The sequence below is a fragment of the Siniperca chuatsi genome, linkage group LG11 (assembly GCF_020085105.1).
Source record: "Siniperca chuatsi isolate FFG_IHB_CAS linkage group LG11, ASM2008510v1, whole genome shotgun sequence".
Taxonomy (NCBI): Eukaryota; Metazoa; Chordata; class Actinopteri; order Centrarchiformes; family Sinipercidae; genus Siniperca; species Siniperca chuatsi.
Window position 1 is genome coordinate 17768487 of NC_058052.1, and position 16654 is coordinate 17785140.

A 16654-nucleotide genomic window follows, 5' to 3' on the forward strand; every position below is an offset into this window, starting at 1 on the left:
TGAGCATCTGTTTACATGTTTTACTTTCTCTTTGCAGAAATATCTGTGTCAGCAGCATTTTTTCATCTGGCATTGTCAAATTGCTGCAAAACTTTCAACTTACGATATTGATTTTTGTTTATTATATAATCAGTTGTTTTTTGCAATGCGTTGCTCATAGTTAGTTAAAAGAATAGTTTGCCATTTTTGAGAGAGCAAAAAAACGTATTTGCTCTCTGGCGGAAAGTTAGATGAGAAGGTTAATAACACTCTCATATCTGTCTGTTCAATATGAAGCTACACGTTTCCAGTCTTTGTTCTAGGCTAAGCTAACCGGCTGCTGGCTGTAGCTTATATGTAACTGACAGATATGAGAATTATATTGACTTCTCATGTAACTCTTTTATTTGCTTTCTTGCCAGAAAGCATGTTCATCAGCATGTTTTAAATCTGCATCTATATGTTTCATGCTGTCTAAATTAGGCTGACATCATCATTTTCTTTTTTTATTACAGAAATAATTGGAATCAAGCAGGCATTTAACTTGATACGACCGGAGTTTTGCACCTCACAGCAGGCTACCGAGGCATAAACTTAGTTACAACTTGACCTCAGCTCCGCTTAAAATATCCAGTTTTTCACGATGTCCTTGTAGTGCAGTACAACAGTGTTGTCAAGACAAACGTTTGGTTTCTTCTTTTCTGAGACTGTGACATTTGAGGTTGATGTCTGTGGTTATCATCCTATGGTGTGATGGTGTTATATGACATCTCCACCAGAGGGTTGTGGGTTTAGCTATTGTCTTATGCAACCACCAACCCCAAAACGGTGGGGGTTACAAAACTAAACTCTGCTCAAACGTTTTAAAAGCTTTTTGATTTACTCAGGATGTTGACTAAGTAGCTATAATCTTAAGATTGAATAATGTTTAGCAAAGTGTATTGCCAGTCAGCATTTGGCTGTGTTCTTTTTTTTCCTTTGTGGTTGAAACTCTGCAGCAGCTTTCCAAGATTTTTAACTTTTCCTTACGTGGATAGTGAGGCAGGGAGACATGGAGAAAAGCAGGTTGTGATATAGACTGATCAAAAACAACAAGAGGTGATTAAAAAAGACAAAGATACAGGTGTAGCTTTGTAATGTTTGTCTGCACTCTCTGCTGTGGGAACCAAGACAGTTGTTCTCAAATCAAAATCAGACAAATGCACAGTTACATGTGTACTCATACACACACGCACACACACACACACACCAGACATAAGGTATGCTTCCTTCTCTTTTGTTCCTCCCACATCTGTGCAGATAATCCCTGCCGTCTGGAAATAAGGAAGAGAGAAAACGTTCTTCTCCTAATCTTATTTCCATTATCTGCCATTTAGCCTTTCAGCAGCCGAAGCCACTTCATTTGAAATCTGAAGCCCTAAACATAACCTATAGATTGAATGACTTTATATCCACCACATGGTTTCTGAAAGTTGGATTTTTGTAATTTTGTGTTGCCTGTATACATCGACTATGGAGCTGCTTTTGTGCAAGATTTAATTACAGTCACTCTGTGAATGAATACATGCGATGAAAGACATAAAGCAGGTTTCTCGTTTAGAAGTGTTTTTTTTTTTTCTCTCTACATTTCAGTGCAACCTGTCTGATATAAACCTGCAATGGCCAGGAAATAAGCACTTGCGTAATGTGTGTGCTTTTTAAAAAGTACTTTTATTGCTTCTTTTGAGGTTCAGTGAACTCAGCCTAAGCACCTGGCATATGGGAGGATGGTTGAAAAATACAGACAAGGCAGCTTTAGCCATCAATAACAGCATATATTTACTCAGGCCTTTTAAAGTGATTGTGTGTCTTTGCTGCATATATATATATATGTTCAGATTTACAGCGAAGTGCTCTCATTTAAAGTACATTCCCACGCCTTATTCTTGTATTTGCTTACATTTCTATAACTGTCGGTTTGCTGAAGTGAAAATGACATTTCCCCCAAGCTGGCATGTCAGTGTGAAAATGTGCAAATGTAAGGATTTTTTGTTTTGAGTTGATGCAGGTCTTTTTACTCCTGCCAAGCTGACCTTTATTTATAATGGTCAATGTACTTTAATGTACCATTAATGTAGTTGATGGTGCCCTTTGCTGGTCATTAAGTTGACTCAATTATCAAATTGAGTTTGATATAATGAACTCATTAAAAATTAGGATGACGGTGTAATTAATGCTTAACAATAACTGAATCTTCTCACAAGCTTTCAACTCCGCTGAAAGAAAGAAAAAGGCTGTGATTTTAGTCCTTTGGTTCTGAATGTTGTAGACAACATTTAGTTTTTTTGTAGCTTGCTGCTCTGTCTGATTTATTGGCATGAGGTTTTGTTCAAGCCACAGCTTTGGTGTAAAGACTGAGCACATTACACGGCTTGTTACGTACCTGAGCCCTGGCCAACATGTTGCTCAGAGCCAAACACTAACAGCATCCTGTTATCTGGACCCACCCTAACTCCATGCAAAATAGCTCCAATGACAAAAATCCAACTTTCAGCCCCACTATACAGCTGATGATGTTGTGTATCTTAGCAAGTTCATCAATTAAATAAATCATCCTTCACATGAATCACAGAGATTGCATGTGTAATTTACAAAAAGGCCTGGAAAGATTTTCTCAGTTTCAGCCTCCACTGAGAAAGTCATGCATTTAGTCTGTCAGCAGGATATCTCTCGCACTCCTACATTCCAGTTGAATTTGGTGGACCGATAGGCGTATGGCCAGGGAACAATCTGATTCAGTTATGTTAGTCATTAGAATTTGGGATTGCCAATATTACAAAATTATTAAGTTTTTATGATCATAACTACAGTAAGAAAACTGCCTGAGAAATGGACCTGATACCAAATCCTACAGGCATTCTTTCAGAAATCAATGAATTGTAGTGAATATAACTGACATGGTTGAGGAATTTTTCAGTGTTGGCAGAGGTTTGTGTCTCCACTCTGGTTTGGTTTGCAGAGAGATAACGATGCCATCATCCAGCAGGTGTGAAATTGTGTGTATTGCAATTTTTCAAATTCTCTCTGACTTTGCAAAATAATTTCTCTACATAACACAGATCTAACACAAGTCACACAAGTAAAAAGGCCTCCTTATGTACCTTCCTGTCCAGTAATATCCTCTTCTAGTCTATGGCAACCTTAAATTGATGCCTGTTTAATTGTGATACATGACTGCAAAATTAAGGACATAATTACATATTTCACTGCATGCAGATGAATCACGATTGCCTAATATAGGGGTCTACAATCTATTTGCTGTTATTTCCATATTAGCATCCTATAAGTTTTCCTTATCTATTTACCATATCATTTCTTCTTCTTCTTCCTGTTCCTGTCTATCATACTATATTCTGCTTCTTTTTATTAATTGTGTGCAACTAAACAACCTCATAACACACCATTTCTATAGAAAAATGTACACTGGATGTTTGGACCAGCTGTGAAAGTGGGATGGAACACATCTGCTTTATGGGTTGTCAAGACAGCTGTCAGCCATATTGTACTCCCGTTACCACAATAAATAGCGTATGTGTTGCATACCATACAGTTTTTGTGCCAGCTTTGTCACTTAGGTTTCCTGTTTAGAGGTCTCACAAATGTGGTGGCACTTTTGTGAATTTTGTGTGGAAGTAATTTAGCAAGTTAAAATGTTACGATTAGTGTACATATGTACTTTACATTTGCCACAAGCCCTAATCTAACACAATGGATCGCTGTACTCCACTCACTTTATTGGGATCAGGTTTTTTAAAGTGAAACATTACTTTGCATGTGCACTTTTCCAGCTGAGGCATTTGTCATAAAGGAAGTCAAATCAGCTGCAACATTACAAATGGATATTTTGGCTAGTAACAGCACTTCAGCAATGTCCTGCCCACTGAAATCATAACTGATCCTGATGAAACGCAGGTTGAACAAGACCTCGTCACGAGTCGAGCTACAGCCATGCGGTGCTCCCACTGATGTTCTTGGCCCTGACCGTAGTTATAGATTGTGTTGGCAACACAATGAAGTTCCTCATTTTCATGTTCATTTGTATCCCTGTGATTTGACTAAAACAAACATACAAGTGATTTGACGTGGGATATAAGCCAGACTAGAAGATCAATGGTCAGGTTACGTCATCTGTGTTCATTCTCATCTGTCTTTGTAGAGATTATGTGTACTTTTTGGGGCGGGAATCTTATCATGGGCTTAAATTCATCTGCAAAATTTCAACAAATCTTCTAGACCTCAGAAGATATTTTAATTCCTTACACTTAAAGTTTAGGCTATATCTACTGGATATTGCTATGTATTGCATTGTGTGACATGTTTGTTAAACATCCTACATAGTCCGGGTGATTTCAATCTCTGTATGTTTCCACAGGTTGGTGGTTTGTAAGCACTGCAGAGGAGCAGGGTTGGGTCCCTGCTACCTATCTCAACTCCCACAGTGGCACACGGGATGACTTAGAGCTGGGCGCCTCTAAAGCTGGGGAAGGTAAGTCACTGCAAACTCTCCTGCCTCTGCCCACCCACACCCAAACGCAACCTCACACACTCTGTTAATAACCCACACACAGATACCACCCCTGCCTTTGATCTATGACAAAATGGAGCAAACTCACCCCTACTTCACCACTGCCGGCCTACATTAACGGTTGGCGCCGGGCTGGTGTGTACACCTCTCTCTGTCTGCCTGCCATTATAAGCATGCTTGAACAGAGTGTAGATTCAGGCCTGGGTAAACAGCAAGGAGGAGTGCCAGGAGACACCAGACCACAATCAGTGAAGTGATGTGTTGTAGTACAGTAATGCACTGTACAGTAGAGATGCAGCGCAATATTAAGTGATATGACCTCCGTGGAGTGAGCTCATGAAAGAGGCATGTGTCTCCATCAGCAGTAAGGAATAGAACAGGAGAATATCTCATGAGTCATGCTCTTTTAAATTATGGTTATCGTTAATTAAAGCAAGCTCTGATGTGAGTTATGCTATTTCATGCAATGCCTGCTCATCATTGTGGATTGCTGATAAGACAGAGTGCAGTAGACAAGTGTTGATGTTAAATTTCGTGAGCTTACTGGAGTCAGAGAGGGACCCAAAACCTTGATAAGAAACACACCTATGTAGAGTTTGGTTTGCCAAAATAAAATGAGTCCAATCATACAATCATCATGATAGCCCTGTCAGATACGGTTATCAAGCCATCTAAGAGCAGCTCAAGCCATTCAGTATTAGTGGAGAAAACATTTTAGTCTCAGAGCAATAGAGCTTAATTAGTGTCACATACTCAGATTGATAGTTTTGACAGGTAGTGCAGCAACTGCAGCTTGTTTGTTCAGATTTATGCAGCATTGTGTTTGAGAAAACCCAACAAACTGTAGGCCCGGAAATAATTAAGTTGCATTTTAGACTTCCAAACAAACATCAAGATTTTCCAACACTGTGGCCAAAACATATTTTGCTGTACAATTTCTGTACTCTGGAACAATGGGACCCAGGATCCCCTTGGTGTTGTATATCTTATGACTCAAGGATGGAGGGAGAGAGAGAATACATGAGGCTAAACAGTGTTACTGTTTCATAATATGTTAAATATTAGAATATATAGACTTACAGAATATATATTTATCAACAGATTTCAACATGTATGCATACCACACACATACAAACCTAAATGCAAATGTCTACACCCAACACTCCTATCTGCTCTGTCAGAGATAGCTGGAGTTTGCTGCCAGGGGCTTTTTTGCAAAGGACAATCAGTTAGTGTAATTAGTGTTTATGTGTATAGTCAGTCATAGGAATGGCATGAAACTCAAAGCATCTCTTTGTCAGTCCTGTGGTCTTCAGCAGTCTGTGCCACCGCATTGTCACAGAAAAACTGGATTTGGAATTCATGTTAGTTCTTTCAAAAAGCCAAAAAAGAGACATGCTGAAAGCTAAGACAGCTTGAGATGTGACTTTACCCACTGATGGAAGAGTATACACATCCCCCTCCTCCTTGTTTTGGTCACATTTCATACAAAAATAAACATATTGCTTAAAGGAATAGTTAGACATTTTGGGAAATATGCTTATTTGCTTCCTGGTGGAGAGTTAGATGAGGACAACTCCAGGGTCTGTATGGTAAATATGAAACTAATGTGAGCAGCAGGTTAGCTTAGCCTAGCATGAAGACTGGAAAAAGCAGCTAACCTGGCTCTGTCCAACGGTTAGAAATCCACCTACCAGCTCCTCTAAAGCTCACAAATTAACATGTTATGTCTAAATTGTTTGGCTGGGACTAGTAACGTCCTGGAGTCTCTGCTGGTTGCCTGGCAACTGCTCAGAAGCAAGAAATGGTCTGACACCCTTGTAAAAATGGTGAATTGTCATTTTTAAACACTGTTTTTTATATGCATTAAACGAGATTGTGTGTTAATTAGTGATCTTTAGTGGCCTTTGGACGGAACCAGGCTAGCTGTTTCCCCCTGCTTCCAGTCTTTGTGCTAAGCTAGCTTTGGTGGCTCCATACTTGAAGGTATATGATTTGTATCAATCTTTTCCTCTAACTCTCAGAAAGCAAATAAGCATATTTCCTAAAATGTCAAACTATTACATTAAATTTCCTAGGTTTTGTAATAATGGCATATGGTATGAACTTTTTTTTTAGCTTAATCACATAAACAACTGCCTGGAATTATTCATTTTAACCTGTCTCTCAGATTCTGTCTGATATTCCCATCATTGGAGATTTAAAAAAAGTATTTAGTGATAAATTTACAGGAGCTTAAATCATTTCCATCTCCACTGTTTTACCTACAAAAGGCATAGGGAAATATAGACCCTCTGAGGCACACAACTCCAACCAGTGGCACCATCAGCTGCTCTATTAATTGGATGGCATTCCTGCAGCAGCAATGTGTGTCCCAGATGCTCTAACACAACAGGATGGGAAAACCATGCTAACAACATCCTAATTACAAGCCACAGAGAAGATGTCCGGATTTAACACTTCCTCTGTAACCTCCATCCATCCACTCTAACTGTCCACCGTGTTTTGCTTTGTGGTCTTGTTTTTATGTCCTCCATGTAGCTAATAACGGGGCTTTCTTGGTTGGATCCATGTCATTTGTGTGCTGTGTGTTTGTGTAACATTTGTGCTTGCTCTTCATGTCTCCCATGTTCGTTTGTTTGCTGTCGTCTGGTCACCACGTGTGTCTGTCAGTTACTAAGCGGCATAAGGCTCATCTGAAGAGGCTGGACCGGAGATGGACGTTGGGGGGTGTCATCAGCAGGCAGCAGAGCCGAGGTGAACTGAGACAGATGCTGCATCACCTCCCTCCCTCCCTCCCTCCCTGTGTTATTGTTCTCCTCACGCCGTCTTACTTATTGTCTCTTATCACATGGCTCAACTCGTCCCTCTCCACATGCACATATTTGTTCAGTTTTTCATCCTGTGTTGTCTTCCAGCAAATGCATTTATCATGCGCCACAATCCTCCACAACTAACCGCTAAGTGACGTTAATATGAAATGACCCTGGAAAACAAAGGTGAAATCAGCAACTTTTATATACACCAATTATTGATGCTAAGCTCAAATTATGTTACAAAATTGCTCCTTGTAAGCATTCTCGTTATAATTAAGCACTGTGTGCCAAAACCAAAAAAACTACCCACTCATCTGAAAGTAGTTGCGTAATAGACTTTGAACTGCCTCATGCTGCATTTTAGAGCCATACTTTCCTTGTATGAGCAAATGAAGCGTGTATGCAGTTTTCTAATGAGTGTGTTCTACCAATGTGTGGTAGAAACAGACATTTATCCTGCTGTGGTGCAGATGGCAACCAATGTTGACAGATAAACAAAGAGCCTTATTAATCTCTCACTTATTTAGCAAGAAAGTCACATTTTCAATCACAAACTTGCACATGTTCTTCTTACCAAGGCCAAGGGTTTTTTTTTTCCACAGGAGATGCATTTGGATTGCTGACAGAGGAGTGAGGATAGGCTATTGAGTTCAGCCCAAACTTTGCACTTGGCAGTGGATGCTGCTCTCTGGAGTGGAGAGAGAGTTATTTCCACCCTAAGACTAAGATCCTGCTTTGTGTTAAAAAACAAAAAAAGACTGATATTTTGCTGACTCCACCAGAATCATTTATAACACTGATGCAGGCAATGCATGTTGTGGTTAACATAACATCTGATTCAGAGTTTCTTTTCATTGTACTGCTGGATATTGTTTGAAAGAGGTTGGTGAGATGAAAACAATTTACCATCCCCGGCAAAGAGGCCGGAAGAACCAGGCAAAAGGAAAATAAAGCGTACAGAAATATCTTTTACTTGTGGAGCCTACTGTAGTTTTTGCAAGTAAAGGGAATTACTATCCCACACCCATTCTGCTCCTACACAGCCTTGGAAATGGGTGGAGAAAAGGAAAATGGAAAAATTTGTCACCAGATTGTTGATTCCTGTGTACCAACTGGGAGGACAGCATACAGAACACACCTCTTCTCCCTGTGCTGTCTGTGTTCAGACAGGAATTGCTATAATGACAGGAAATGATGTTTGCTCTGCCCCTTGGCCTCATGGGAATTCATAAATCAGCATGCTCTCTATTATGTGCTGAGTTGTGAGATGCCCATGTGCTATAGTTCCCTTTGGGCAATACCCTTTGTGAATGCCAGTGAATTTGGTTTTTAATTTTAATTTAAATTACATTTTGAGGAATACGTGCTAGTACTTGTTATTTTTTATGGAAATAAGGGGGGAGAGAGAGAAGTGGAACAACACGAACCAGGGATGTTGTGGTTCATGGTCAGCACCCTAATTTTCTTTTTCTAATCTTAAGTCTTCAGATCCAGTCGCTGTCAATCGTTCTCATAAAGATTTTTTATAAACATGTTTGATATTTGCGACTGACATTGGCAACGGTCACGTGTGTCACCCGAGTGAGACATACCAGTACAGCTTTACCTGAAGCTTGCTTCGTTTTACAAAGTTCACTCACCTCCAATTCCCTCTGTAGGCTATACAGCCTGCGTAGCCCATGCCTCTCCATGCAGGATCTCACCTGAAATCTGCGCTTTTTTCTATCTTTTTTGGTCTTTTCTGTACAAATTGCACTGCATATAAACAGTGCAGGCTGCTGGTTGCCGTCCATGTTTGTTTTGGTACAAGAACACACGACAATTGGCATTCTCATGGGATTTGCCAGGTCGTCTGCTGCCAGAACTCCAGTGATTTACTGACCAGTCATTCAGTGTGTTGTCTAGTGTATTTACTCGGTCGTAAGGTTTATGCTCCTTCCTGGCAGTCAAAGATTGTTTCCACCAACTTGCACAGATTTTTGTCTTTATGTGTGGTTTGTCCGGTCTTTCAGCTAGTTTTCAGTTTGTCCCAAACTTTAAAGGGTAACATTTTTTCAAGTCTGTCTGAAAACAATACTCTAATGCTGACATATACATTGAAAATGTTATTGTTCGTTATTGTTCCGCTGCAAAGAGATTCCTTCCTAGTGCATTCAATGGAAGTGTTGGAGGACAAAATCCAGTCTTTGTTCATGCAAAAATGCATTGAGGTTAAAGCAGTCTGAGTCTTTTTTGTGCCAAATTTCCTCGTGTTTCCACAGTGTTTCCTTGCTGAACCGTGGTGAAGGGTCAGTAACAAAGAGGGAATTTTGTACTAAAAATACTGTAACGTTAGATGATACCTGGTTGATTTGTCTAACTCAGATTACTGAAACCTTATATTAGCTTTGGCTGAACTTTGGAATTCTATTTTGCACAGAAATGTCCCCAATCACTTATGTTGAAATTCTTTTGCGGCCAGTATGGACAGGATGAACAATTAATGACCAACAGTGCTTTCGATGTACATGTGTGAATTATTTTAAGACAGACTTGAAAAAATGTGAACCTATCATTTAACCCCAGTACTCCTTACCAGGCTGTAGCCCATAATACAATACTGTCACAATGTGTTGCCCATGATAATGATGCTAACACTACAAGTGATCTGATATAATGTACATCAAAAACTTTTCTTTTCCAATGAGTCATTTTTGTTTTCAGAGATCTCACATCCCTCAAAATCTTAGCTTTGTTGTCATCCTCTGCTCTGGCTTTGGCAGAAGAGAAGTACGTAACAGTGCAACCCTACACCAGCCAGGGCAAGGATGAGATTACTTTCGAGAAAGGAGTCATTGTGGAGGTGATTCAGAAGAACTTGGAAGGCTGGTGGTTTATCAGGTAAACCTCTGCTCACTTGCTTCAGACATTTTTTACTAAAAAATCTCTATCTTTAAAAAGATTGTTTTTTTATAATTTTCTCTTCCAACTTTCTTTACAGGTACCAGGATAAAGAGGGCTGGGCTCCGGCCTCTTACCTGAAGAAGCTGAAGGAAGACTTCTCTCCCCGTAAGAAGACTGTGACAGGCCCAGTGGAGATCATTGGAAACATCATGGAGATCAGTAACCTGCTTAACAAGAAAGCCTTGAGTGAGAAAGATGTGCAGACTGAAGGTGTCTCAGAGAGCCCCCAGGTTGCCAGGAAGGAGATCAGCTTGCCAATCCCTTGTGCTGACTCAAGCCCTGTTAATACCCCACAGGATGGAAAAAGTAAAGCAGAGCCTGCCTCACCAGCTGTAGCCCGTATCGCCCCTCATCGCGTGGAAATTGGTTAGTCATTTCACTGTGAATGTTTGAATTTCTGTCATAAGTTGAATTTCTGTCAGTCTGTAACAGTAGATTACTAATTACTCCATTTCAAACTTCTTTTAATCACATTCTTAAATTTCTTGAGGCTTATAAATGTCTATTCTTAAATGTAACCAAACAATCATGTATGTTTTTTTTCTCTGTGATTGTTTCACAGGTTCCCCAGTTCTCAGGCAAAAACCTCCTCCTCGAAGAGATGCAACCCTGGTAAGAGTGTTTGACATTTTAGCCATCCATCCCTCTAGTCTTTCAGTCATTTAATTATTTTTTATTGGTTGAACATCACAGAGCTTGGAAAGCTGTGTTTATAGGTGCTAATAAATGTATACCCCTTGTGAGCAATTTTAAATGGCAGTATACAATCTTTACTTTTGTTCTTGGTTGAAGAACAAACTGACAGATCTATGGAAAGGATACATCAGAGGCATAATGTTTGCACTGAAATTTTATTTTCCAATGAATGGTCATGCACAGAAGTTTGATATCTGTGAGTTTTCCTTTGTACACTTTGCAACAAACTATAACAATCAATAAGCAGTGGTTGAAGAAATATCCAGATCTTTTACATAAGTAAAAGTACCAATACATTATTGTGAAAATATTCCATTACAAGTCATTGCAAGTTCTCCATTCAGAATCCTACTTAATTAGAAGTACTATTGTGTTATCAGTAAAATTTACTGATAGTGTCAAAGGCAAGTGCTCATTTTGTTACTAATGCAACAGTGTGTAAGCAGCATTTTACTGCTGTAGCTGGTCAAGGTGGAGTTTTTACTACTTTATATAAAGTTAGGTATTTTAGTCCAGTGGTTCCCACCCCAGAGGTCAGACCCACTCCTAAGTCTCATAAGTTAAATCTGAGGGGTCGTGAGATGATTAATATAGTAGAAAATAAGAAAAAAAAAAGGTTCTGCTAGAAAATGTTGTATTCATTTTTTGGACTCTGCTCTAATCTTTGCTTTTTTGTGAAATAATAAATCATTTTACCCTGTATAGCCTTGAACAATTATTTAAAAGAAACCATCTGAGAAGCTTAAAGGTGAAATCTCTCTTTGGTGGAAATGTTAACAACTCATAACTGTAGACTGGTCTAAATCTTTGACAATACTCTGTATTTTATCATATGCTTTCTAATGTAAAATCTTAATCTGAAAAGTAACTAGTAACTACAGCTGTCAGATAAATGTAGTGGAGTAAAAAGTACAATATTTTCCTCTAAAATGTCATGCAGTACAAATATAAAATAGTATGAAATGGAAATATTCAGTAAAGTACCTCAAAACTGGATTTAAGTACAGTGCTTGAGTATCCTTGAGTTCCCTTCAGCCACAGCTCATCTAACAATGCCAATTTCATCTGTGCTTAGGGATTTCAGTTGCCCTCCCCACCAGAGCCCCCTACAGTTGAAGCAGAGTATTACACCATTGCAGATTTCCAGTCCTGTATATCTGATGGTATCACTTTCAATGGAGGACAGAAAGCAGAGGTAAGCACTCTTTTTCAAGGTAAAGTTCAGTAACAAGACAATCTTAAACTTGGGTACGAACCATATATCCCTTGCTGTATGAATTTATTCATCAGTAGCAAACCATAACAAAAACCTTCTCCAAGAGAAAATCTAAATCAATTTAAAATGTATAAAAATGCCTTCATATGAAGATAAATCTTTTTTATTTTTTGAAAATATATTTTAGGTCATTGAGAAGAACTCTGGTGGGTGGTGGTATGTCCAGATAGGAGAGAAGGAGGGCTGGGCTCCCTGCTCCTACATTGACAAACGTAAAAAGCCCAACCTGAATCGTAGAACAAGCACTCTGTGCCGCCCAAAAATTCCACCGCCAGCACCGCCTGTCAAAAAACAAGACTCAGCGGAGACTGCACCTCCCAGCAGCCCTGGGTCTGAAGCTCCAGAGTCCCCCGTGTCTCCTGGGAGGCCGGTGTATGAAGAGCCAGAATATGATGTCCCTGCCATTGGCGATCTGGATATGGAGTCTGAGTTTGAGTTTCTGAGGGGAGAAGGGTCCTTGGTGGATGGAAAGCATGAGGACACTTCCTCCGAGAAGGGATCCCACCTGTCCTCCAAGCCTTCTCCGGCTTCGTCACTCCACAGTGCCTCTTTCAAGATGGGTGAGTCATTTGAAGATGGCCATGAGGCAGAGGGGGAGGCAGAGGGAGAGGAAGAGTGTATCTATGAGAATGACGGCTTCCGGCCCTTCAGGGAGACACCAGAGAGGCAGTGCAGCAGGGACTCAAATTCCTCCAAGACAAGTGTCTTGTCAGAAACTGGCAGGACTGCAAACCCAACATCAGGTGGATGGAGACCTGCAGGTAACAAGTTCAAGATCGACTTGAATGGGAGCACATTTTCAACCAAAGCAGAGGAGGCATCCAGTCCTAAATCTGCTTCCACTGAGTCCACCCCAGATCTGTCCAGAACTAAAAAAGACCAAGAGGAAAGCAAGGCATCCTCTTCCACCAAGTCTTCCTCTAAACTAAAGCCAGTGGTGAGGCCTAAACCACAACTAGCCAAGGCATCCAGTGCAGAGAAGATGGACATCAGCACTTTGAGAAGACAACTACGGCCAACAGGGCAGCTGAAAAACGGCACCAAAACTAAAGGTGAGGACTCTGAGACAGCTTCAGTCATCTCTTCAGAAGACTCCTTCTCCTCTCAGAGCACATCCGATCTTTCCTCCATCTATTCTAAAGGCAGCAGGGGAGACTCTGACCTGGAAGGCTGCAGTTTGTATCGCACCACAGATCCCTATGAGAAAGTCCAAGAGTCTGAGCTCAGCTTCCCTGCTGGAGTGGAAGTGGAAGTAGTGGAGAAGCAGGAGAGTGGCTGGTGGTATGTCCGCTGGGGAGATGCAGAGGGCTGGGCTCCAACTTACTACCTGGAGCCCGTCAGGCAACAAGATGACATGGCAGGGTCCGAATCTGATGGCACCCCAACTAAACCTGGAAGCCTCAGCAAGTCCAACAGCCTGGAGAAAAATGAGCAAAGGGTGCAGGCATTGAACAACATCAACCAAAACCTAAAGAAGGTCACCCCACCCATCCCCTCCAAGCCTCCAGGTGGCCTCTCCAAACCTACCGGCTTATTTGGTTCACGGAAGCAGAATAGCACCAAACAGCAGCAGGTTGTCAGACCTCAGTCTGTCTTCATATCAGCCCCGATCAGGGATGGTCCCAGCCCTGTTGGCTCTCTCAGGAGAAACGAGTCCCTCAACTCCACGGACCACCCTCGTGCCAGCCCCACAGTGCGACGCAATGCCTCCTTCAGCACTGTTCCACGTAGCCTGGTGCCAAACAACATAGCACTACCCAACAGGAACAGATCCGGTACCGGTAGCTCTGAATCCATTGGCCTCAGCTCTCAAAAGAATGTCCTCCCTGTATCCACAGTGAAACCTAAGCCCCACATCATCCACAACAACCTCAGAGAGGTGTATGTCTCCATAGCAGATTACCATGGAGACGAGGAGACCATGGGATTTCCTGAGGGGACGAGTCTGGAGGTCCTGGAAAGAAACCCTAATGGATGGTGGTACTGCAAGATTCTAGACAATGGCAGACCAAGGAAAGGATGGGTTCCCTCAAATTACCTCGAGAGAAAGCACTAGCGCTCATGTGTGGAGCTGGCAGAACTCTGAACATGCGTGTAAAGACTACTCAAACAGATGCATTTATTTTGTGAAAAAGGCTAACCCTAAGATGTTAAGCAAGGATTGAAATCTTACCCGGTACCTTCTCCAAAACGAGCAGCCAGATCAAATTGTGACTTTGAAATGAAATGAGACATCTGGTAAAATGAGTATACATGATACAGTGCCTGAGACATTACATTAGGAGCAATATATTGGGACTTAATGACACAGCCAAAGAGAACACCAGAGAGAGGAAGAATGATTTTAATGATATTCTTTACCTTTAACTTGAACTAAGATGTCATTTTGTGTCCACTCCTTGAACCTTTCTCTGTAAGTTTATAATGTAATTTTTAAAAACTTTTTAAGCATTTAAAGCTTACTGCATGTTTGAAATGATTCATTATATTGACGATGCCTTGAGATGTTGAAGTAAAAACCTTTTCTCCTCCTTTCCGTAAAGAAAATCTCAGTTGTTGCCAAAGCTGCTTTGTGTTGGTCTCATCTTGGTGCTGTCTGTTTGCATGTTTTTTTTATATCTCTTTATACTGTATGTCACCTTTTATGTGAAATATTTTATCCATTTAATTATGTAATATTGTCCTAACAAAACAATTTGTGAGCATCTCTGATTATCACAGTATTTTCTTACCCTTAAATGTAAAAACAATCCCTGACGATCTTAAAATGTTTTTTTGTTTTAATTTCAGAGGGTAATTGTCAAAACTTAAAACTTCCCTAACGTCAGTGAAAATTATATTTATTCATTACTTAAAAATCATATTATTACTTATTTTATTATTATTGTAAGAAATTTACTGATGAAAAAAAAATCACAACCGCTTAAACATTTCTAAGAACTGCTCTATTAATTATGATAACATTTTGAATTTCTGCTGGGCAGTAAATTTGACATAACTCTTCAGCTGCAGTAGTACTGGGATGCTCACTTTTGTTTTATGTTAACTGTGTGACCAGTGATGATAACTGAAGTGCCAACAGAATGAATTAAATAAATGCACTTTTGAACAATCATTAGTACTTTATTTTTTTAAATTTTCATTTCATTTCATTTTCAGTTACTGTTTGCCCACACATTAGGTTTAGTCCTGTAGTGGTTCCCAACCTTTTCGGACATGTACTCCCACAACCCTGTCAGATTAATTCAAATACCCCATCATCAACACCACCTGTCATGTTCCAAATGTGTTCTTATGAATGGAATTTAAACCGGATGTTATTTAACAATATTAATTATATAAAAGGGGATATTGTTACAATATTTTTTCATATAGTTGAATTAGTAATGTTTAGGTTGCTCTGGTCAAGTTTGTATGTATCATAGTGGCAGAAGCAGGATGTTTCAATTGTTTATCATTACTTTTAGCTAACCATTTCAACTGTTTATCATTACTTTTAGCTAACTATTTTAGCTATTTATCCATTACTGTCAGTGCTAGAGTGCCGGTGTTACACCATAGGGAACAAGAGACAAAGCAAACACATTTGCACTGTAGCCTACATGGGCAGACAGCGTGTTAGTGGTATTGAAGAGTAAGGACCACGCCAGTATCAAACTGGACCGAAGTGACATTTGCAGGTACATTTACTGTTTAATGTGCTGCATCTGCTAAGTAGCTAACTAGCCTGCAAACCGACTTTAGCACTTTTCCCTGGTGAATGCTTTTGGTATTTTAGCCATTTGTTCAACAAGCTAAGGTGCAGGACAAGATGTGTGTTTATGTATGTAAGTTAGATAAGAAGGACACTTTAGCAGGAAAGCCAATGTGGTTTGTTGTTCAAAGTCTGTGGCTCTTGTGTTGGGTACAAGCTGCTGTCTGGCTCAGTGTGACTGTCTGCTCTGCCTATGATATAACCCTGATGTCACTGCTTTATGCAAAGGAGATTTGATTGGCTGCATCAAAATAATCTAGATAGATAGTAATCTAGATAGCATACTAGAACAGTATGGGCACCATCAAGACTTTTTTTCCCGATTTGGTTTCTCAAAGGAGAACACGGGACAAGTGGTTTAGCAGATATGTATGCTGTAGCAGACAAAAAAAAGAAATTTAATTTCAGATGGACTTTAATGCTCCACATGTGGCATTTTGTGTGGCAATCACTACTACTGTTTACGTAAGTCATGTGAGAAGGGAGTACTTATCTTCTGAATTAATTGCAAATTAATGTGGCGTATAAAAAACAGTGTAATGAAAACTCAACACAGGCCATAATCACTGTTAATGTTAAGCCTCTCAGTTGTGTTGCATTAAAAGCTTTCTGCTTTGAAATAAGTA

At 40.1% G+C, this 16654-nt stretch overlaps 1 protein-coding gene across 4 annotated transcripts in view; it reads left to right on the top strand.

Moving 5' to 3' along the window:
• LOC122884899 (SH3 and PX domain-containing protein 2A-like) overlaps nt 1–15389 on the top strand; it is a 54401-nt gene extending 39012 nt beyond the window's left edge. For 3 of the 4 annotated variants that reach the window (XM_044215386.1, XM_044215388.1, XM_044215389.1), the window contains 7 exons: nt 4391–4504; nt 7217–7300; nt 10122–10239; nt 10340–10668; nt 10865–10914; nt 12074–12193; nt 12402–15389. In XM_044215386.1, the coding sequence (XP_044071321.1) occupies nt 4391–4504; nt 7217–7300; nt 10122–10239; nt 10340–10668; nt 10865–10914; nt 12074–12193; nt 12402–14330 (2744 nt within the window). In that variant the 3' untranslated portion in view covers nt 14331–15389. The remainder of the gene's footprint in view (nt 1–4390; nt 4505–7216; nt 7301–10121; nt 10240–10339; nt 10669–10864; nt 10915–12073; nt 12194–12401) is intronic. The other variant, XM_044215387.1, reaches the window with a different exon arrangement.
• The last annotated feature ends 1265 nt before the right edge of the window (nt 15390–16654 follow it).